The following is a 24,692-nucleotide window of genomic DNA, read 5'->3' as shown; positions in this document are numbered from 1 at the left end:
GGGGACCCCGACAAGCTGGCCTTCTTCACCCTACAGGTGAGGAAGTTCCTGAGAGATTGGGGCCACTTGTTCCCATCCAATGAACATCAAGTGGACTACATCAGAGGCAGGCTACGCGAGCAAGCAGCCGATTGGTTTGTGGCAATGAACAACGTGCAAAAGCCCTGAACTGAGGGACGTACAAGTTTTCATGTGGGCCATGAGACGACAGTACGAAGATCCCATGGGGATCAAGAAAGCCCGAAACCGCATTCGGGCACTAAAGCAAGGGGGCCATTTTGTGAGAGAATACTCCGAGGAGTTCAAGAGATATGTCTCCAAGATCCAGGGATGACCTGAGATCGTGCTGGTGGAGCAGTACCGGGTGGGGCTCAATAGCCAAATACTGGAGGCAGTGCTCCGGAACAAGAACCCGCAGACCCTGACCACATGGGTGCACGAAGCAGAGCAGGCAGAGAGCCGGTTCCAGATAATTAAGTCGCTGGGGGGTTGGAACATCGGTAAGCAGACCGGGTCCCCTTGAAGAGCTCATGTCCCAAGCCCAAAGAACCAGCCCATGAACAACACCTGCATTTAGGGCTGTGCCTCCACTGCGGAGAACTGGGCCACTACACTGCCTCCTGCCCCGCAATACCCCCACCAGGTGGAACCAAAGGGCTGGAGAAGAAGAGCACTGGAGAAAAGCCAAAGAAAGGAGGTGGAGCACGACCCAAACAACCGTGTGCTCTGCAGATGGGAACGACGGCTGCTGGGACCTCCTCCAGCGAGGAAGAAATGCTCCAGCTGGCGGGAAAAGGCCGGGACCTGCTGTGAACGGCGTGAGCAAGCAGGTCTGACCCAAGACGGCACCAAAAGCTGTGAGCAACCCCCCCCCTTGTTTTTTTGTGCCAGTGACACTGGTCAACCCCGAACTGGGCACAGAGGTACGAGTCTGGGTTCTAATAGACTCAGGCTGTGCCTGTGACAGTATTAGCCCATCCATCGTCACTGGTCTGGGGTTGGTCACCGAAAGGCTCCCAGAACCGCTGATATTCACCCAGATGGACGGGTCCACTATGCGGGAGCCCTGCAAATACCAGACGATGCCTGTAGTGACGGGTGTGGGGGCCCATTGGGAGACACGGACATTTGTAATCACCCCCATGGCTCGGTTCTCCCTCGTGTTAGGGAATTTCTGGCTCCGGGGCCATGATCCGGACATTTCATGGAGCCAGGGGACCGTGCACTGTATGTCCAAGGGATGTACTCACCACGGGTGGACCTCATTTGGGGGGAGGAACCCAAAGCCCCCAGGAACCAGCATGCCTCACCCAGGAGGAGCTTGGCTCCATCCCCAAAGAGTCTCGGGACTTGGCGAGGGTGTTCGAGGCGAGAGAGGCGGATGAACCACCACCACCACCAGAATACAGACTGTGCGATTGAGATTTTGCCAGGACACAAAATGCCCAAAGTGAAGTTGTACTCCATGAGCTTAGCAGAGAAAGAGGAACTCCTGAAGTTCATTGATAAAAACTTGGCTCATGGTTTTATACACCCCACTTCATCCCCATTTGCTGCACCTGTCCTGTTCTGGAAAAAGAAAGACAGGGGGCTGTGTCTTCGTACAGATTACAGAGGGCTGGATGCAGTGTCCACTTCAAATGCCTACCCCTTAATGCTCATCAAAGACTTGTTGGTGGAGGCAGCTAAGGGGAAGATCTTTACAAAATTAGATCTTTGAGACACTTTCCGGTATGCATAAGAGAGGGGGATGAACACAAGACTGCGTTTAACACTCCACTGGGGCAATTCGAATACATGGTGATGCCGTTTGGGTTGCAGGGGGTGCCCGGGGTGTTCATGAATTTAATCAACAAAGTATTGCACAAGCACGTATTTAAAGGGTCCCTTGTTTACCTGGATAATATCCTTCTTTATTCCCAAAATAAGAGCTTCCATGTGGCTCCAGTGAGGGAGGTGCTGGAGACCCTCTATGGCCACCAACTATTTGCCAAGTTGTCAAACTGTGAGTTCCACAAAGAGGAGGTGTATTTCGCGGCGAGGATTGGTGATGGACCCACCCAAGGTGGCAGACATGTTGGGGTGGGAGGCCCTCAAAACCCGGAGGCAACTTCAATCGTTCCTCGGGTTCGCAAACTTTTATAAATCCTTCATCCCCAATTTCGCCCAGGTGTCCCTAACCCTCACCGACCTCCTAAAGACTAAAGGGAAGGGGCCCAATGGGGCAAAACCCGGGTTGTGACTTATATGGTCAGAGGAAAGCCAGGAGGTGTTCCCTAAATTGAAACAACTCTTCACTTCCGAGCCCATTCTGTGCCACCCCGATGAAAATAAAAAATTCATGGTGCCAGTGGATGCATCGAATGTCGCCATGGGTGGGGCCATCTTGCAACAGTGGGACGATGGGAAATTACACCCCTTAGCCTATGTGTCGAAAAAATTCAACACAACCAAGCGCAACTGGGTGGTGTGGGACAAAGAAGCTGCCATGATTTGGTTAGCACTGAGCACATGGCGACATTGGCTGGAAGGGGTGAGGGTACCGTTTGTGGTCTGGACCAGTCCCAAAAATCTGGAGGCTTTATGCGCCCCCCGCCATCTTAATGCAAAGCAATGGTGGTGGGCGGAGTTCTTCTTCAAATTCCGGTTCACCCTGCATCATTTAGCTGGGATGGCCAATTCTCTAGCTGACGCCCTCTCTCACCTCCCACAACATGCCAGTCAAAGGTGATGGACTCCATGTTCATGCCTTCCCAGTTGGAAGGGACGGTAGTGACACGAGCGCAAGTGCAGCGAACGGTAACGGCAGGGTTGGACTCTTGGATTGAGCCTTTCTGTGCTGCCCTCACAATGATAGGAGGGAGGCGGAGACTGATGGGTCACTGATGTTGCATGGTACAAAGGAGACAGACTGTTTGTGTCCCAGAGCCTACATGGTGACATTCTACACCTGGGGCATGAATCCAAACTTGCAGGACATTATTTATTTATTTATGGCTTTTTGAAAACCTTTCACCTTCTCCAGAGACAGTTTTGGTGGCTGCATATGAGGTGTGATGTCTCTCAGTTTGTGGACTTGTGTCAAACTTGCCTCATGTGTAAAAAGCCCCCTGGCAAGCCCCCGGGGAAGCTTCAACCATTTGAAACTCTAAGCCGGCCATGGGAAATTATTCCCATGGATTTCATTACAGATTTGTCTCCTAGCAAGGGGAAGGTGGTGGTAGAACTTTTTACTAAACAGGCTCACTTTATCCCTTGCAACCAAGTCCCTTCCACTAAAACCCTAGCTAAACTGTTCATGACCCACGTGGTGCGGCTGCATTCCACCCCCTCTAAGATAATTTCAGACCGGGGGCCCCAGTTCGTTGCCAAGTTCTGGAAGGAACTGTTGCTGGTATTAGGGGTGCAGCAAGGTCTCAGTAGTGCTTACCACCCCAAGACTGACGGGCAAATGGAACGGGTTAATCAAGTAGTGGAACAATTCTTACGTTGCTTCACTAACTATCAAAAGACAATTGGGATAGAGTTACTACCCTACACGGAATACAGTTACAACACTTCAATCCACAGCTCTACTAAAATGTCCCCTTTCAAAGCGTTGTATGGCTATGAAGGAGCCCCCCTCCCGACGACTGGTCCTCCCGCTGGAGCACTGGAAGATGTGAACACTTGGTGGAAAGAACTGGAGGGGCAATGGAGCCTTATCCATAAGACTTTGAACTGGGCCAAGGAAAAGTACAAACAATATGCGGACAAAGGGATGTCGATGTGGGGGATTCTGTGTATCTATCTACCAAAAATCTGAAACCTTGGAGGAAGCTGGGGTGGATTATGTGGGTCCTTTCACTGTAGTGCGCAAGATCAATGAGGTGACTGTTGAACTCGATTTGCCTAAAAACCTTAAAGGCATTCACCCCGTTTTTCATTTCAGTCTTCTCAAATGGGACCCGGGACCGAATGTGTGGAATCCTTGACCTGCTCTCCCTCCTCCTCTGACGGTGAATGGTGAACCTCATCATGAAGTTACTCAGATTTTGGACTCTAAGATCCTCAGGAGGGTGCTGTTCTATTTGATTCAGTGGAAAGATTTTGACCCCTCTCAGAATGAATGGCTTAGAGAGTGCCATGTCCAGGCCCGTCCGTGCTTTTCACAGCAAATTCCCTTAGAAGCCGGGGAGGGGGGCCTTGGGGGGGCAGGATGTCAGCTCACTGCCACAGCAGCTGGTAGGGAGGGGGAAACTGCTTGGAATGTTTCATTTCATTTCTCTTGCTGTCTTGGTGATGCTCCCTTATCTATTTGTTTTATGTGCCTGACCTTGAGTGCCTGGCTGTAACACCATCTCTGGGAACACGGGACCATTACATTCTGGCAGGCCCTTTCTATTGCCCTGATTGGCTCTATGCCTCTCAGTGACCCCCTTTGAACAGTGGATATCCGTTCGCCCTGTGCTTTTTGCTTTAGTCTTAACACAGAACCTGAAGTAGAGATGCTCTGCCAATACTGTATCAATAAACTTTCCTTCTGAAGAAGCGAGTTGTTGGTTCTGATTGTTGCAGGAGTCTGACAATCTGCTGATCAGGTCCAGCCCCAAGACCAAATCTCAACAGGACACAGAAGTGACCGTTTGCTCACAGGAGCACGGGTTCGTAGTCAATCAGGAAAACAGTTCCCTACATCCAATTCAGAGAGTAGAACACCTGGGAGTCGTAATTGATACCAGGAACAACTGTCTCTTACTTACAGAGAAGAAAGCTAGGAAAATGAAAGAAGTGTTAGAGGTTGTCATTCAGAGCAAATTGTCATTTCTGATGATGCTGGCCAAAGTAATGGGCCTATTGATATCAAGCATATATGAAATCCAGTAGGGACGACTTCATATGAGACCTTTACAAGTGTTTCTCAGGCCCTTTCAGCTGCAGATCATGAGGAAAGATTTCCCCGTCCAGGTTCCTCTAGTAGTCAAATCCAGCCTGACATGGTGGGCAAGAATGACCAACCTCCAACTAGGGAAGTCATACTACAGCCTGGAAACAAATCTTCACAGATGCCAGTCTATCTGGATGGGGAGCACTGTTAGGCAAGACACTGGTACAGGGCCACTGGACCAACAACGAGAGGTCTCTACCAGTCAATCAGTTGGAGCTCCAAGCGATTTCCTTAGCGATGGCTCAGAGGTTAAGACATTGAGTTGCAGACCAGAAGGTTGGTACTCAGCAGTTTCCCTAGCGCCACGTGGCGGAGTGAGCTCCTGTCTCTTGCCCCAGCTCCTGCCAACCTAGTGGTTTGAAAGCAAGAATTTACAAGTGGATAAATAGGTACCACTTCAGTGGAAGGTAACAGCATTCTGTGTGCCTTGGCATTTAGTCATGCTGGCCACATGACCACGGAGAAGTCTTTGGACAGTGCTGGCTCTTCAGCTTGGAGATGAGCACCGCCCCTTAGAGTCGGATTCGACTGGCTTTCGAGCAAGGGAAACCTTTACCTTTTATACCACTTCAGCATACAGATAGTGGGACACCATATTCTAATCAGAACAGACATTCCAGCCAACATCTGTATAAACAAACGAGGGGGATCCAGATTGTCACAACTCCACAAAGAGGTGATGAAGATTTTGTCATGGTCAGAGAAGAATTTAGCCTCAATAAGAGCAGAGCTTATCAAGGGTTCCACAAATGTACATGTGGACTTGCTCAGCAGGGAGAACATTCAGGTGGGAGAATGGTCCCTCAAGAAAGACCTGTTCCAGCTGATCACATCATGACTGGGCCTTCCACTGGTGGACCTATTTGTGTCCCCATCCAAACAAGAACTTTCTTGGCATTTCACCAGGTATGCTGATCTCAAAGCCGACGCAACAGATGCTCTAGCCTCTCAATGGTCAAGAGGATTACTGTATGCATTCCCGCCTGTGCCAATCATTCCCAAGATGATAAGAAAAATCAAGGCGCAGAAAGTGGAAATAATTGTAATAGAGCCACTATGGCCTCGCTGCCCATGGTTCTCAGCACTCCAGGAACTGGAAATCGCTCCACCCCTAACTCTTCCAGTGTCTCCAGACATGCTCCAGTATGGCATCCTCATCTGGAATGGCTGTATTTAACTGCCTGGAGATCGAGCAGAGCAAATTCTCCAGAGGTGACTGACACATTGTAAGCCTCCAGGATGCATTCTACGATTAGAATTTGTAATGCCTCCTGGAAAGCATCTGCAAGATGGAGCAGGAGAAAAAATGTAAAAAACACTTAACTCTCCAATCCAGTCAATTCTGGCCTTCCTGCAAGATGGCTTGTTCACAGGTCTCAAGTTATCCACACTGGGAAGACAGATAGTAGCACTATCTACCATCTTACCACACACTGAAGGATGTAGGTTATCACAGCATCCACACACACTCCATTTTCTTAAAGGTGCGATGCTCAAATCTCCACGATAGATTCGTAGATTCCCAACATGGAAATTACACATGGTTTTATTGGTGCTTGCCAGAACCCCTTCTGAACCAATCAGAGAGACACCCTTGAAATGGCTACTGATGAAAACTATCTTCTTAGTTGCAGTCATGTTGTCAAGAAGGGTGTCTGAGCTGCATGCCCTCTCTGTCACGCCAGAGTTGTGCATATTTCACAAAGTGGTCATAAGGACTGACCCAACATTCCAATCCAAGGTTAACTCAGTCTTCCATAGGTCCCAGTGTCAGGTTGGGCCTTGGCGTTCCCCAGACCAGTAGTCCTGGGGGACTTCAGCATCCATGCTGATGAGGCTGCCTCCTTACAGGCGATGGACCTAGTGTCTTCCATGGCATCTCAGTTTGGATCAAGTTCAACACACCAGGCAGGCCACACACTGGATTTGATCTTCACGGCGGGGATAAATGAGGATCCAGTTATTACTGATGCAGTGCCATGGTTGAGCCACTTTGTCCTGAAAGTCTGTTCAAGTACCCCAGCCCCTTCCTGTTTAGGTGGCGAGCAGATTTATGCTTGCCCGAGAAGACTAAAGAATAGAGTTGGTTTCCAGGATGCTCTGCAGGATCCGATGCCCCTTGGCGACTCGCTGGATGCGCTGATAGTAGACTGGCAAAGCCGTCTGTCTGAAGCCATCGTCGAGATCGCTCCCTGATGCCCTCCTTGCCCCTGCTCCAAATCAGCACCGTGGTATACCCCAGAGCTTCGGAATCTGAAGCGGGAGCCTAGACGACTAGAGCGAGCCTGGCAGCGGACTTGTGACAAGCTACAAGAACATTTTGTAGGACGTTCATAAAATCCTACAAGATGGCAGTGAAGGCGACAAAGAAAGAATACAATGTGACCTCCCTTGCGAAGGCAACCTCACGCCTTGCACAATTATTTAGGGTTAATTAGGTCTCTAACCTCTCTCTGGGAGAAACCAAAATATTAGTAAATTAGCAATTAGCTGTGAGGCTTTGGTGAGTTTTTTTGCAGATAAAGTCTTGTCGCTGCACCAGGACCTGCCGGCCAACTTGGACACAGTATGTGGACTGGAGGCCCCTTGGCTGTCTTCAGGCTTGGACCAATTCTTTGGACCAATTCAGCTGACTCTCCCAGGACAATGTTGACAGGATCCTAGGAGCGGTGAAGCCCACCACTTGCCGCCTAGACCTGTGTCCTGCATGGCTGGTAGATGCCAGTGGAGATGGAATACGAGTCCCCTTGGCAGACATCATAAATTCCCTTTTCTGATTTTGCGTTGTGTGCAGAAACGAGGGATTCCTGTACTCTTCCTGTAATGAAGATGGTGGTGGAGGAAAGCGCCATCAAGTTGGCAGCGAGCTGATGATGACCCCGCAGGGTTTTCCAGGCAACAGGCAAACAGAGGCGGTTTCCCGCTGCCTGCCTTTGTGTAGCAGCCCTGGACTTCCTTGGTGGTCTCCCATCCAAGGACTAACCAGGGTGACCCTGTTTGGGCTCCAAGATCTGACGAGAGATCAGCCTAGCCTGGGCCATTCAGGTCAGGGTGGAATGAAGATACTCTTCTCAAAACAATTTATGAAGTAGACAGGCCTCCCCCCTGCCAAGGAGAGTGAGTGGCGTCTGTAGGTTTTTAAAAAATATATATCACCCAGACGTGTAGGGCAAAAAGCCTGCAGATCCATCCAGTGCCTGGAGAAAGAGGGGTAAGGTGAGCGAGAAGGAGTAGAGGGCGGGGGGGCGGGCGCTCTCTGGCGGGCACCCAATAAGCACCTCTCTTCCGAAAGTGTATCCTCCACTTACAGCCTGGCTCAGTGGCCGCTTTGAGGCCTCCTGCTTGCAGGACCATGTGGGGGCGGAAGCTTATAACATTGATAGGATTTGCTCAAACACGGTGACTGGACTTTTGCTTACAAATGTGTTAAGACATTCTGGTCAGGTAGATGAGCTTTGCCATTAGCTCAGGAAGGAGACTAGTTTGCTCTCTTTGGTCCCAAAAATCACTTTAAATCTTCTGTCATAGTTGTCCTCTGCTGTCACAAGTGCTGGCCATGGTTCCTGTGGCTGGAATCTGGAATGATCTTAGCAAGGGTAAAGGGTTCGGTGCTCTGTGTATGGGGCTTTGGGTGTGGCAGCCTTTTGTGATTTCCTCTTTTCTTTAGGCTCTCTTGGAGGGTAGAGCATGGTAGTAACAGCTGTGGTCAATTACAGCTGAGATCGCTTAATAAGTGGGGTGGATAGAGAGGGAGTAAGTCTGTGTCGTTACTGTCAGCCGTTAGTCGTCAGACAGAGAAGGCAAAGCAAGCAATTGGAGGAGAGCCAAGAGACTTTTGGAATTCGTCCCTCTTCAGGAGCCTTGTATGAGGAGTTCATTTGAAGGCTTGGATTATTGCTTATGGTAACTGCTGTGAAGTTTTGGCTTTTAATTGGACTAAATATGGGGCTGTTACCTTGTTTTCCTGCCTCCGTCCTTGGATATAGTAAATAAAGAGAACTGTTTATTTTTTTAATGTGGAGTTCCCTCCTTTGTGCAGCAAATGGCCCATGGCCAGGACGCAGAGCACTATCAGAGTGAGTCCCTGGAGTTACAACTTCTTTACAGCAAGTCAGGATTGTTTGCTTCAAGGGTGCCTGGATAACCTTGTTTGGCTTTTTTTTTTTCTTCTTCTTTTTTTAAAGCCCTTGGAAGGATTTTTTTTTTTTAATAATACTACATAAACTACCAAGAAAAAATGAGGAGAGGGGGACTACAATTTTAGGGAGAAAGAAAAGATAACCCACACTAAGCTAAAAACCCAAGGCTAGGAGATCATTCCCTGTTAAAATGCTGTTAGTAAAAGAAAAGGCTGTTAATAAACAATATACTTTGTGAGATCCTGTCTTTCTACGCTTATATGTTAGATTGTTACTTGTTATGAGAAGATTTCCTGAGCATCTCCTCCAGCTCGTCTCATAAAGGCAATTTGCAAAGTCCTTCCGCCTTTACATCTATACTAAATCTAAATTCTTGATATCTTCTTAGACGTTCACTGCAGCCCAATCTTCTTCCATCTAAAGGAATAGAACCGCTAGTCTTAAGCCTCTTTCGCTCTGTTCTCGGTGTCCAATGGCTTCTCAAAGGTTTCTTGATTATGAAGGGTACCTCCAGCTCCTTTTTCTCAGCAGACTTTAAGATGACACTTTCTAAGCACACACGCAGAGAAGAAGTAAAATCCTTGTAAATTTCTCGTTTCTCTTGTGCTTTTTCTTCTTTTCTCATTGAGATCGCTGCTTAATTTAGTGTCTATCTCATTCGCTTTGAGAGCCCTCAATTCCATTTTTTCTCCACTCGCCTCCTGGAGCTGCCAAGACAAAAATTGTTGATTTATCTTGGCCAGCTGCTGGTTAATACGAACAAGTTGCTCCAAGATCGGCTTGATGGCTTCTGCTACTAGTGCAGTGACGTCAACTTCCCTTCTTCTCCTTAAAGTTTTTGCCATCTTTTTTTTTTTAATATCTGCCGTTTCAACGTTTTAGTTTCAATAAAGTCTCTTTCTTCCTGGCTCTGCAAATTGTATACGCTGTTAAAAGCTCATGGAAATCTTCCACAACAGGCTTACACGCTTGCAAATAAAGTCTTTCAGAAGTATCTGTTTACAACTGTCTTTCTCCCCCTCCCCTCTTCCGTTTAGGCACCCCCTCCAATCGCTTAAGGGATTTCAGGGGGCGGGGGATTTCGCTTCATGTATCCGTTTACAATCGTTTCTCTCTCCCTCCCTCTCCTTGTTTATGCAAATGCATTGAGAGGCATCCCTCTCAGCATGCTATCGCTCAGAAAGTTTTTCCTTTGAGGGGGAGGGGATTTTCTCTTCTGAAGACAAATCGCTCATTTTCACTCACAGTTCGCTCCTTACATTCATTGTTGGTCTTATCTTGACCTCACTCTTAATCGCTCCTCCGCTAGATCTCCTGTGCTTGATCGGGTCGACACAGCTTGTGGCCTCGCTAAGAGGACGCAGTCAGCGAGAGGGACCATCGGGGTGGAGGGGAGCCTCCATTCCCCTGCCGTTAGCAGGAAAAGAGGCTCACCCTCAAAGCCCTATGGCTTGGAAGTTCTCCCTGAACTCCCATGGAAGCGCAGAGCCAGCTGCGCCTCTCCCCCTCGCTGCTGTGCGGTACGCCTCCCCAGAGAGCTGGGAAAGGCGTCCGCCATCATTGTGTCGTTGACCCCACCCCAAAAACCTTGTTTGGCATCTTAATGGGTTTCAGCCATGTGTTTCCTCTGAGTCTGGTCAAGCTGCTTCTTCCCCGGCCTTTTTGGCTTCTGCTCTCTGGGTCCAAAAGCAAGTGGGGAGGGGTATCGAGCAGCCTGAAGCCCCACACAACTGTAGGAGTGCTGGCGTAACAACACCCAATTGCTGCAGCACCTTGAAATAGGGCCTGCATGGGAAGGTGGTGGTGGTGGGCACTTGGGGCTTGGACTCTGCCTGTAGTGACACCCAGGCACACTGCTGGCCTCGTGTGGTGGGTTCAGAGCATTGCACTGGATGCTCTCAGCTTTTCTGTAAGGTGGGGCTAGCGCCTCTCTGCAGTTCCAGCTGCTCAGAAGGGCATGCCAGGGTGTGGGCAGAGAAAGGATTTCTTCCTTCTGGCAGGCTCCACCCCTTGATTGCAACCCATGGGAAGGGATTGGGCCACGGAAGTGATTCACCTGGCCTCAGCGTGGAGGTGTGGCTGCCAGTCTGGCTCCCGGCCTTTTTGCCGTCCCCCACCCCCAGCATCCAGAGTACAAACTCCTCTTGGGAGAGGGGCTTCCCGTGTTCTCTCTCTGTGTTAAGCAGCCGATTTAGGCAAGCGGTGGGGGTTCTCCCTTGTCCATCCATGTGCCAGCCTCAGATGGCCTGAGCGCCTGGAGGTCATTCTGTATTCAGGGGGTGATGCTCTTGGCTGTGCGAAATCCACACGTGCTCCAAATATAACCCCAGATCAGCAGCCTCTGTGAGTTAGATGCATTTGCTCAGAGGCAGGTGAGATATGCCGGTGAAATGCAGGAAGGTGTTTTACGTGGTAACTGTTTCCAACCCAGCCTCTGCTACATGGACTGAGCCTGTGGGCATCATTTCCCTTTGTATATATTCCTGACAGTGGAGCATGAAAATATCTCTCTCCCACCCCCATCTCTTGTGCAGTTCCATCTGGTGTTTAGTGCCGGCCCATAAAATAACAGAAATACCTCTCAGAGATTGCCTCGATTGCAGTTGCACCTTGCTAGTGTGACAGTCCTTTCCTCAGGACGATGCTGTTGTGGTGCTGACCTGCTGCCGATGGTGCGCCTTCCTGGGATGTCTGGCAAAGACAGAAGAAGCAGGTGCATATGGAATTGCCCACTTCTTCTTCTTTTTAATTATTAAAAATTCCACCATAACAGTACAACCGTATCCTAAAAGACTCAGCCATAAATCATCATAAATATAAACTACTTCTTCTATCCATAGTCAATTACAACATACAGAGAAAAGATCCAAAATATATCCATTACTAACATACGTTCTTAAGTCAAAACATTCATTAACTCCTTGTAATGTATATTAGATGAAACAATTTCCTTATCTTGTAAAAATTTAGCAAAAGGAGACCAAATTGTTTGAAAATTTTTATCATAAACATCAAAATTCTGAATGCCTGTAGAATAATCTATTTTACCCAGCATAAAGTGGTTCCAGACAGAGTCATACCAATTTTGTATTGAAGGCCCTTTCTTCTGTTTCCATTTCTTAGCAATCTCTAACGTCGCAATGCCTAACAAAGTTGTTATTGTGCCCAGCTTGTCTTCATTTACTTGTTCTGTTAAGCCTATTTCTAAAAGGATGTTTTCTGTATTTTTTGAGATCTGTTGACCAACTATTATCTCAGTTTGACCTACTACTTTATTCCAAAATCTTTGAATAGAGGGGCACAACCAAAAACAATGCATGAAATCTCCCATCGAACCACAACCTTTCCAACATTTTTTCTCAGATTTTTTGGAAATTTAGCCATTCTACTTGGAGTTAAATAGCTTCTATGTAAGATTTTAAATAAATTAAAATGGATTGATGCCGTCTTGGAGTTAAAACTTGGGGCCTTCCAGGCTTTATCAAGAACTGCCCACTTCAGCAGCTTTTTGACATGCCTGATCTGTTTCTCCTTCCCTCAGGAAAAGCTCTGCCAGCAGAAGTACAACGTCTCCTGCATAATGATCATGCCCCAGTACCAAAGGCAAGGATTTGGAAGGTTTCTCATTGATTTCAGTAAGTGGAGGGCTTTATTTCCATTCATGATCCTGGGAGGTGACGATTGTTGTGGGGATACAGCAGCATATGAAACTTTATTTAACCTGCTTTGTTGTTGCTGTTGTTGTTGTTGTCGTCGTCCCCGTCTTTACCAATAGATAATGGGATTTCTGTTTCTATTTGCATGGTGGTGAGGAAGCTCTCTCAAGTGCAAAATCTGCCGCCTCTCTGTTGTGCTCCAGGAAATTGAGAATAGATCTCTCTGCAGTAATATTAGCTCTCAAAGCTATTACACTGAATGAATTGTCTAAATTGCACTCATTTTGTGCTGCTCATTAGTACAAAGAGAGGCAATTATTTGTGATTAAAGCAAAGGAAGGTGTTAGTCCAAGGCGCTCTCTGCCTTCCAAATTCTCTTTTAACATGGAGTACATTTTAGATGAACAATGGTTATGACAGAGCATAATGTTCCAGTGTTTTTTTGTTTTCTTTTACTTCAAAGAATCTCATTACTTTGCTTCTGGACTAAAAGCCACTGTTTCTACATGCTATATAAATTGGTTTCCTTGCTTTATTTCTTTGGTTCTTTGTGATGCAGAGTTGTACATCTGACCTATTTTGAACATTTCAAACAATGTTTCTTAAAAGACCCCAGTATCATTTAAAAATAAAGTTTAAGTATAATTTCATATAAAATTGATGCAACTAAATAGTTACCGTATATTGTCTTCTGAACGAAACTTGGATTTTTAACTATGAGATGGTTTGTGAAAGTTTATGTTTTGGAAGCCAAGTTCCCGTTTGTGTGGTGCATTAGTCTGTATTTTAAAGCAACACATGTCCCTAACTGTTTTTTTGTTTCCTGAGAGCCAGTTTGGTGTAGTGGTTAAGTGTGCGGACTCTAATCTGGGAGCACCGGGTTTGATTCCCCACTCCTCCTCCACTTGCACCTGGCTGGATGACCTTGGGCAAGCTGTAGTTCTGATAAGAGCTGTTCTTGAAAAAGAGCTGTTTCTGTCAGAGCTCTCTCAGCCCCGCCTGCCTCACAGGGTGTCTGTTGGGGGGAGGGGAAGGGAAAGGGGTTTGTCAGCCGCTCTGAGGCTCCAAGTGAAGGGCGAGGTATAAATCCAATCTCCTCCTCCTCCTCTTCTTCTTCTGGAAGCCACCCTGAGCTGGCCTTGGCTGGGAGGGCGGGGGTATAAATCTGACCAATAAATAAATAAATTAAATGAACAATGAACAAATGAGGCAGAATATAAAAACAGAAGTAAAATGATGATTTTTGGCCTGAGGATTACTATAATGTTTTAATTCTGTGTTGTAACATTTTAATTGACATCACTTTGAAAAGAACCAAGCGTTAGACTTGATAAATAAAACTTGGTCTGTCTGCTTTGCTCTTTATAAAATGTCCTGACTGCTTCATAGTGTGAAACTGGTCAGGGATTGCTCAAGATTGCTTTCTCCGGGCCTCTCTTGACAACCCAGACTTCCTGCCCAAAATCGTTCTCTGATGCAGACGTAGAGCAACCAAGGGGCACTGCCTCGAATCCAGTGCACACGGAACTCAGAGCTCCGCTCATTGGGAAGCCTGCTACCAGGGGTCATTTCGTAGAAAAAGAGCTAGGGGAACTCATTAGCATAACTCATTAGCATATGCCACACCCCCTGACATCAGGGGCCCGGCGGTGGACCTGCAAGGCCAGCGGGAGTGCGAGGAAGCCCCGCCAAGGCCCTCCCTGGCCCCAGGCAGGCAGGGGTGGGGAGAGGTGGGGAGGAAGCAACTTACCCTCCCTCTTCTCTTGCCTCCTCCTGGCTGAATGAGGGCTGGAAGCAGGGGGCGGGGCTTCATCATGTGCCCCGCCCCCTGCACCTCACCCGGGGGAACTGCGTTCCCCTGCGTTCCCCCCCGAAATGACCTCTGCCTGCTACACAATGCCCATCCTACAGCTTGCCACCTTGCTACCTATCTGAATGAGAACATGATCAATCTGAGTTCCCCGACAAACCAGATCAGGCATATGCCGAAGACCTACAATCTGGCTGCCCATTCTGAGCATCTTACGATGAGATCAAGGAGGTAGATGACACCCCACACTATAGCCCTGAAAGTACCTCGAAATGGGTGACCCTGACCCGGTTTCTCCAAGTGAAGATCTGCGTCTGTACAGTGAGCACATGCTGCACATAGCTAAGGCCTTAGAAATTAATGTGGCTGCCTCCAACAGTAAACTTAAAGACAAAATACTAAGCTGTCTCTACCCTGATATACACCATCTTCTGTGGCTTTCCCTATTTTGGAAGGGTTGGATGAGTTAATGGTTCCAGTTAGGCAGAAACTGGCTTCAGCTCAAGTGACTCCACGTAAACTGGATAATCTCTACAGCAGGGGTGTCAAACATGCGGCCCGGCGGCCAGATCAGGCCCCCGGAGGGCTTCTATCAGGCCCACAGTGGAACTGGCTGTCTTCTTCCAGTTCTGCTGATGCTGTGTCATCGTAGGTTTGCAGCTTACAGATACACACCTGAACAGCATACTCAGGATTATTTATTTATTAAATTTCTACCCCGCCCTCCCGCCAAAGCAGCTCAGGGTGGCTTACAAGCAATTTAAAACCAACATTCGGTTAAAACCAACATTTTCAAAATATAAGTTCCATAAAATCCCAGCTAATACATCCTGTGATAAAGTGCTAGTGCGACACCACCAGCATAATCGGTTCTTATTGGAACGCCTGACGAAACAGCTCCGTTTTAACGGCTCTACGGAACTGCTGGAGGTCCCGCTGGACTACATTTTTTGCATATTGAATATTGCATTTTGATGCAGTAATTCAGAGCAAGAGATGTCAGTTATCAGACACTGTTAAATAAACAAAATATTGCAAGAGTGCTAATGTTTTAAGCATGTTTTTATTTTAAGTAAAAAAAAACCTTTGTGTTTTTGTCCTTTATAAAGTTTACATCTCCGCTACCTGGCATTACATCTTATGACACACATGGCCCGGCCCAACAAGGTCTCATTTATGTCAGATCTGGCCCTCATAACAGTTGAGTTTGACACCCCTGCTCTATAGGGTAAAACGTGATGTGGCTGAGTAGCTGTCCACCCACCCAACCTCTTCTTTAGTAATCCTAGAGGATATGCAAGTGCATCACTGCCTTGAACAGTATGTCTCCTCTACTGATAGGGGGATTAGGAGGCTTGATTTCATAGGGCGTAAGTCCTACTCAGATACCAACTATGAAACTATCATGGGGGGCTACCAATTATTTTTGTGGGAAAGCCTTACTAAATTCCTCAACTCTCTCCCTGACAACGTGAAGAACCTGGCTAAGAAGATCCAGGGGGTGGCGGTCAAATTATCCAAACAGCAAATAAATGCCAGGAAACACTAGACTGAGGTTTCTGCTGGAATGATGGCATCTGCGATTGTTCGGAGGCACCATTCATGGCTTCTTAATGCTATGTTTCCTCTTGATACCTGAGCATGGGCTCAAGATCTGCTGTTTGAACACTCTATTATATTTGCCCAATCAACCAATGAACATAAGAACATAAGAGAACCCAATGTTGGATCAAGCCAATGGCCCATCCAGTCCAACACTCTGTCACACATGAAAAAGAGTAAACAGACTGCTTGGTCTCTAGCTGTCTACCCCTCGGTTCCCAACCAAACACAATGCTTCCAATGTTGAAAACAAGGTATTAATTTGCCTTTCTTCAGAGGACAAATCATTAATGATTTGGAGTTGGGAGTAAGCAATGAAGTGGCTAAATTTGCAGATGATACGAAGTTGTTCAGGGTGGAAAACCAGTGAGGATGGTGAGGCACTCCAAAGGGATCTGTCGAGGAGGGCGAGTGGGCGTCAACATGGCAAATGGGGTTCAATGTGGCCAAGTGCAAGGTGATGCACATTGGAGCCAAAAATCCTAAATATAAATACACATTGATGGGGTCTGAACTGGCAGAGACTGAGCAAGAGAGAGATCTTGGAGTTGTAGTAGATAACTCACTGAAAATGTCGAGACAGTGTGTGACTGCAATAAAGAAGGCCAATGCTATGCTGGGGATTATTAGGAAGGGTATTGAAAACAGATCAGCCAATATAATAATGCCCCTATATAAATCAATGGTAAGACCTCATTTGGAATACTGTGTGCAATTCTGGTCACCACACCTTAAAAAGGATATTATAGCTTTGGAAAAAGTGCAGAAAAGGGCAACTCGAATGATAAAAGGGTTGGAACACTTTCCCTATGAGGAAAGGTTAAAGCGCTTAGGGCTCTTTAGCTTGGAGAAAAGACGACTAAGGGGTGACATGATCGAGGTTTATAAGATTATGCATGGGAAAGAGCAGGTAAAGAAAGAGGTACTTTTCTCCCTTTCTCACAATACAAGAACTCGTGGGCACTCCATGAAACTGCAGAGCGGTCGGGTTAGAACGGATAAAAGGAAGTACTTCTTCACCCAAAGAGTGATTAACACATGGAATTCACTGCCACAGGAAGTGGTGGCAGCTACAAGCATGGACGGCTTCAAAAGGGAATTAGATAAGCATATGGAGCAGAGGTCCATCAGTGGCTATTAGCCACAAGGTATAGCTAGGGGCTCTGGGGCAAGTGATGCTCTGTCTTCTTGGTGCTTGGGGGGGGGGTCAACAGTGGGAGGGCTTCTAATGTCCTGGCCCCACTGCTGGACCTCCTGATGGCACTGGTATTTCTGGCCACTGTGTGACACAGAGTGTTGGACTGGACAGCACCAATTCCAGACACCATGTTTTGGGAAACATAGGGGCGCACCATGTTCCCACTCTACATACCATCAGCCTCCCAGAGATCAGGGGCAACATCTGCACCTTTGCCTGAGGGCAGGGTTAGTTTTAAGGATAGGTTATCTCAGTTCACCACTGTCTGGCAGTCTGTCACCACAGATACTTCCCCCTGATTCTTTTCCCTCCTGTGCTTATTATCTGATCTCACCTGGTCTACTCAGGGCTTTTACTCTTGCAAGAATGAATATCCCTTCAGCAGTGGTTATGAGAAGCTGCATTTTGCATCCTCCTTACTCTAATAGGATTTGCTCTTGTGCCCTTGCTAAAATAGATTCAACCTCTCATATTTTATTGGAATGCCCTCTATCTTTTAAGATGCCCTTTTATTCTACTGTGGCTGGTGAATGTCAATGATTTTAGTCCAAGCAGGGTGGTCCCATTTTAGGGATGGACACAAACCTTGTCACAAACCTAATTTTGTTACAAACATTGCTGGTTTGTTTGCATCCATCACCTAATTTCGTGACAAACGTTGCCGGTTCGCTTGCATCCATGCCAGCCTGTTAGGCTGAAATAGATGGAAGCCATTTCAGTGATCCTTTTCGCTTGGAAGTGGGGGACAGGACCAAAAGGGATCACTGAAATGGCTTGCAAAAGCTATTTAAAGGGAATGTTCCCTTCAAAGATCTTTTGCAAGGTGGTGCTGCATGCGAGTGAAGTCCAAGCAATGAGTTTACCCGGAAGTGGTGAACTCGTCACTTGGACTTCACTCATGTGCGGTGCCCACTTGCAAAAGCCGTTTAAAGGGAACATTCCCTTCAAAGATCTTTTGCAAGATCTCCCCCCACACACACATACACATTCTATTCTGCTGGCCTCAGGGAGCCGCTGCCGGCAAGGAGACAGAGACGATCTCAGATCTTCCCCAAAACCTCACAAACCAGTTATATAACTGTGGACAAACCATGAACCTTCTTCTTCTCTGTTCGTACCCATCCCTAGTCCCATTCCTACTCTCAGATCAAAATCCTAATATAACCTTGAATGTTGCCAAAAAAAGAAAAAAAATATTCCTTTTGTCTTTTGGGAAATAAACAGAGATTACTGTACTGTACTGCTCAAGGCATTGAGTTATAGAGCTTTTATTGGACAACGGAAAGGAAAGGAAAAACGAGTCCAAAACTTACCTGAAATATGTTCAAGTTTTCCTTGGTTATTCATGCCACTTCTGTTGACTTGTTCTTGCATCCCAAGAGAGACCATTTACTGTACGCCGTACAAAGAGACTGGTTCTCCAAACAGATGGTCGCAGAATTCCCTTTGTGTAGGCAGAATCACATGACTGGCTGACTTTGGGCAGAAATGTCAGTGCTCTTGAAAAACATGCACCCTCTGACCAAAGGGGCAGTCGATAAGCAAGCACTCTCTCAAGATGAGATTTAAATGACCACCTTATTAAAAGAATGACTTCTGCATTGAGTTGTGATAATGCAAAGAATACCGGCGTTTGAAGATTTCTCTGCATTCTTTAATGCAGTTCCTGGCACACATGCTATCAGAAAGAAAATGAAATCTGGCATGTTGCAGACTTTGTTTCAGCCCTGGTAAAGTAAAGTAAGGGTATTGTTTTTTAATGCCTAGAGCATCAGTATTTCAATGGCAAATAATTTCCAATTTGTAAAATGCTGAAGGTAAAACAATGAAGCCCGAACATGTGATGAACATCTGAGAGCTCTGGGCATAACTCATTCTCTTTAAAGTCCTACTAGTTTCAGTGGAGTATACTTCCCAGTGGGTGTAATGCAGAAGGATAACAACAGAAGGATACTTGATGGATTTCTGTGGGTGACTGTAGTCCTGTATATACACTAAATCTGAGCAGAGGACCAACAAGGGGTACGTGCCTAGACATTGTGCCCCCCCCCTTTTGGTTGAACTCACAGGAGAGACTAGGGCCACCATACTCACTCATGAGTAGGACCAGTGTGTGCTCTCTCATTTGCCTTTTGTGTGTGTTGCCCTGTATGCGCTCACATCATCTGTACAGGTCTGTGGTTGACCTGCTTCCCAGAATTATTGTGAGACTGAAGCTTGGAGGAGGGAGAGCATGAACTTTGTCCTGAACTCCTTTGTGGAAAGCTGAGATAAATACACAAGATATTCTACTGCAGTCAAGACAATTTTATTTTAGCCTGGGTCTGCCATTTGATACTATACGTAGTGCATTGTCTCGAATTATTCACTGGTTTTGCCCTGTATGTTTGGATCAGTCTGGAGACAGATCTAAATAAGTGCTGGATCTTATAGTTGCCAAGGGAAATTGCCATTACTGCTTTCTCCCAAATACCTTTGTGGCAACTTCAGATTTTCTGTGTTGGACACAGTCTTAAGCTGATTGCAGAAAAGCGCCTGAAATCCTCATTTCAAGATTTGTCTATTGAACACACACATGAAGTTGCCCTTCTACTTGAATTAGGCCGTTGATCCACCAAGGCCCAGTGCCGTCTGACTGGCAGCGGCTCTCCAGGGTCTTTGTTGTTGTTCAGTCGCACAGTCGAGTCCGACTCTTCGCGACCCCATGGACCAGCTCCCGCCAGGCCCTCCTGTCTTCCGCCATCTCTGAAGTTGGCTCAATTTCATGTTCGTTGCATCTATGACACTGTCTAACCATCTCATCCTTTGCCGTCCCCGTCTTCTTTGACCTTCGGTCTTTCCAAGCATCAGGGTCTTCTCCTCCAGTGAGTGCTCCCTTCTTCTCATTGGGTGGCCAAAGTATTTGAGCTTCAGTTTCATTATCTGGCCTTCCAGGGTCTCCGGGAGGGCAAAAGGTCTTTTCACATCACCTTTTTGCCTCCTTCTTTTGAAAACTGGAGATGCTGGGATGGGGACTGAGCCTGGGACCTTTGGCATGCCAGGCAAACTGGGTTTTCGTGGTTATCATCCAGACTAAAGAAGAGCTCTGTGAGACTTAAAAGCTTTGGGGACTCTTTAAAAATTGTCATCTGATCTAATATAAAAGTTGAATGCTACTCCTGTTCTGGGCTTCCTTTTTCCTAACAGGTTGGTGTGCCTGCTTGCGTGTTTTTGTCTTTGTAGGCCTTCTCACTGAGAGGTGGAGGTTCCTGAGGTGTTGGCAAGGAAGGGGGCATAGGTCTTGCCAGCTCCGCAGTTGTGTGTGCCGAGGAGCGTGTGCCCAGTACTCTCGGCTTATGCTGCTTGTGCCTTGAGATCTCTAATGTGCTGTGATACAAGGTGGCTGATGTGGTCATACATTGTGAGGCCTAGCAGCGGCCCTGGTGTAGAGTCTTTTCCTGTTTGGGGGCCATTTGTCACCCCAGTCAGAACTCTTCAGTCGGCGGTTGTATTTGATAGCATCTCCCAGTAGGTTCCTGTGCGCCAGTTAAAATTCCTCAGACAGCCTTCTCCTGGTGAGACCCTCGCCTAGGACGATCTGTTTAGCAGCAGTTGGGTTCTGCACATTCTTTGTGGTGGGTCCGTTCCCACCCTGTGACACTCAGACAGAGTGATCGGAGATTGTGCTTGTATTACCTCGTGGGCATTTTCTTTGTGAATCTCAACAACATCACATTGTTGCTTCCGTTTCCCATTTAGTGGACTTGCAGCTTCAGTGGTGCAGCTGAACACTGTGGGAGCGTCTGTGTGTGTTGTCATTAAGCTGCATAATGAGGCAAGTTAAACCCACATGGCAGTGCTCTTGTTGTGGCTTTGCATATGCCGTCCTAATAGCTCATTTTCTAGCCACGTACATTGATAGACTACCAAACTGAGGTCCACGTGTTACTCTTCACAGTCCTGACCATGTGATCCTCTGGAATGAGAGTTTGCCTGATCCAGGTATACGAGCAGCTCTCGGTTGTGGAAGCCAGGACAGAGGCAGCCTTTGCACTGTACATGAGCAGTCTTCACTGGGTGCAAAACCCTGGGGCTATAAGGGTGGCTGTTTCCTCTAAGGAAAACAAACCAACCTGTTGTTAATAGCTGTTAAAACACTGGGCGGAGTATCCAAAGTTGAACTGTTTTTTAAAAAAAGATATAGAGATGTGAGATTAAGGGGACATCACTTTGTTTTAATTTGAGATTTTAATTCAGTGAGGTAATGGTGTTGAAGACATTAAAAATGGCACGTTGTGTCTTGACTGAGCAACCAGAATACCTCAATCCATGTAAATGAAAGATAATTGTCATCATCTGAGCCCAGCCGCTGCGTGCCCAGAAACCGTGGCTTGAGGTAGATCAGGTGAGGATTCAAGTTTTGACTGAAAGACGACCACCACTTGGGCCGGCAGAGAAGACTCTTGAGCAGCAGCGGGCTGATCATTTATGAAGGCTTCCCCCCCCCCTCCGGCTAGCTTCCCAGGCAAAACTTGCTCCGTAATGTGAGGAGCAAGAAGGCTTCCTGAAGTTCCCTTCTTCTGCCTTGCTTCAAGGACCTCATCTCCTAACTTAGCACTGAGCCTGACTTACCATACAGTTGCAACAGCATTCCGTTTTATTACTTTTAAAAAAAATAATTTTTATTGTTTTATTTCATAAAACATATCCCAACACCAACACCACCCATGTGCGACTTCCAGGCAATAGAGACATAAATAAAATTCCATACAGTATTATATCACAATCAATCTCAATACAACTCTTTATAATCAAATTAACCTCTCAATTTCCTAATAACTGACTAATCACCCCAAATTCAGTTTTATTACTCTCATTTTATGATTCTGGGTTTTATGAACTGAAGGTTGTCTTCCTTCTCATCCCACTGGCTTAACCTTCCTGTACCTGGTGCCAGCTCACCTCCCTTTTCCCAAAGAAGACTTTCCTCAATCGGTTCCTTTCCATGAGAGATCCTCGAGTGTAAAAATAGCCCACGTTAGCTGAGCATCGGGGGTCTTGAGGGGTGTGGGTAGCAAGTGGGCAGACTTCAGACTGGTGTGACTTGCGTTCCCAAGCAGGACCAGGCAACACAAAGTGGTGGTTCAGGGGCAAATTGTCAGCTGTATCCCAAAAGCCATATATGGAAACCTATGCAAACGTAGCACTACATTTGGGTCACTACAGAGCAGGAATTCTGACATCAGACTAGATAGAAGAAAACATGCAGCAGAGCTACACAAATCAAGTCAGTTGCCACCAGTTAATATTCATAGGCTATGAATGAGGAGCGTTGAGGCTAAGCGCCCATGCCCAGCCATTAAATCCATGGCAACAGTTGTTTTTTTCTTTTTCTGTTTTTAAGAAGAAGACGAAGAGGAGATTGGATTTATACCCCATGGCCCTCCACTACCCAAGGGAGTCTCAGAGCAGCTTACAAACTCCTTTCCCTCCCCCTCCCCACAACAGACACCCCCTGTGAGGTAGGCGGGGCTGAGAGAGCTCTGATGAGAGAACTGCTCTTTTTCAAGAACAGCTCTTATCAGAGCTACGGCTTGCCCAAGGTCATCCAGCCAGGTGCAAGTGGAAGAGTGGGGAATCTAACCCGGTTCTCCCAGATTAGAGTTTGCGCACTTAAGCACTAAGAAGAAGAAGAGGAGATTGGATTTATGCCCCGCCTTTCACTACCCAAGGGAGTCTCAGAGCGGCTTACAAACTACTTTCCCTTCCCCTCCCCACAACAGACACCCTGGGAGGTGGGTGGGGCTGAGAGCTCTTATGAGAGAACTGTTCTTTTTCAAGAACAGCTCTTATCAGAACTTCGGCTTGCCCAAGGCTTGTCATCCAGCAGGCGGAAGTGGAGGAGTGGGGAATCAAACCCAGTTCTCCCAGATTAGAGTCCGCGCACTTAACCACTACACCAAACTGGCTCAGGGTCGAGCCAAGGCAATTGCATGTTCTTCCTTCAGAGACTTCGCCCAGGTTTAAGGCTCAGAGGCAGCTGCCAGGGGAAGAGGGTGGTGGGAAGGACTCAGCTGGCATTGCATGGGATCCAGCCTTCTGTCTCTGGTCGGCACCATTTTCATCATACTCTCTGTGCTGTTAGATTGGCACTCTGCCCGTTGTGTGTGATATGATTGCATTAATGTGTCTGCTTCTGGCTCTTTGTGCCACAGAACGTGTGAGGCATGGAGGGAGATAAATGAGGTGGCAATTGTAAAGAAACAATCTGAAATGTTGCCTCCATTATAGTGAGCTATTGTGGTGTTTGAATACAGAATAAATATCACCTCGTTCCAATATCAATCACAATGAAGTGGGTGAAGCCAAAGAAATCATTCCTCCTAATAGCAAACTTGATGGCTGAGTGCCTGTCAGTGCAGCGGCAGAACAGGGCCACCCACAGACAAGATAGTGGGTTTCTGGATGCACCAGGTTGGCAGCAGTATATATTAGGGTTTTGTTTTGTTTTTTAAGGAAGGAGTGAGTGGTTTGTTGCCTTCTGGAAGCCTAAAAGAAAGGGGAGTTCAGGTGGGGAAACTGTCATGCTTTAACCACATTATATTCTGGAGATTAGGTGTGCTTGTATGTGCACATGCTTTGGAACCTGAATCCCCATCCCCATCTAGAATACTTAAAGCTCGGACTATTTTGAACCAAAAGAGGGGATTAATCCAAACTGAAAGACAAGCACCTCCTCTCGTGCTAATTGTTGCAGATCCCCCCCCCTTTACAAAGGAAGCAGAATATCAATGAAATTAAGGTTGGTGCATACATGCCATTTCTGTTTCCTCTTGCCCAGCTTTCCCACTCAACATGGGAGTGGAAGCTCTCATTCTGTACAGTTGAGATTCCAGGCTAGGGTTGCCAGGTCTGGGTTGGAAATACCTGGAGACTTTGGGGGTGGATCCGGGAGAGGGCGGGGTTTGGGGGAGGGGAGGGGCCTCAGCACGGTACAAGGCCATAGAATCCAGCCTTCGAAGCAGCCATTTTCTCCAGGGGGGCTGATCTCTGTCAGCGGGAGATCACCAGGCCCCACCTGGAGGCTGGCAACCCTATTCTAGGCTTAGAGGAGCAGGAATCTGCACAGGAACTTTGCAGTGTTGCACTATTGTGGTATGAGGGATGGAATATTCTCTTCATTTCTTTCTCTTGGGCCTCCAGCTACTCAGATATACCTTGCTTAGCTCTTGCAAAGGTAATGCCTTGTGGGGAAAACAGCAAGGATACAAAAGGAACTTTCTTAAGGTATTTGCTGATCTTTGATCGTAGTAAATCAAACTGAATTGAAGAAACTTTCTGAGCATGTTCTTTACAAAGAATGCAGAATGGAGAGGGAAAG

General features: G+C 47.0%; 1 protein-coding gene across 4 annotated transcripts in view; it reads left to right on the top strand.

Moving 5' to 3' along the window:
- The window catches only part of KAT6B (K(lysine) acetyltransferase 6B), a 167,671-nt gene that overhangs the window by 106,607 nt on the left and 36,372 nt on the right, over window positions 1-24,692 (top strand). For all 4 annotated transcript variants that reach the window (XM_015414530.1, XM_015414529.1, XM_015414528.1 and 1 more), the window contains exon 11: window positions 12,608-12,701. In XM_015414530.1, coding sequence (XP_015270016.1) covers window positions 12,608-12,701 — 94 coding nt within the window. The remainder of the gene's footprint in view (window positions 1-12,607; window positions 12,702-24,692) is intronic.

This window comes from Gekko japonicus, unplaced genomic scaffold, assembly GCF_001447785.1.
Source record: "Gekko japonicus isolate JY-2015 unplaced genomic scaffold, Gekko_japonicus_V1.1 scaffold484, whole genome shotgun sequence".
NCBI lineage: Eukaryota > Metazoa > Chordata > Lepidosauria > Squamata > Gekkonidae > Gekko > Gekko japonicus.
Note: the sequence above shows the minus strand (reverse complement) of the source record. Positions and strands in the feature narration are given on the sequence as shown.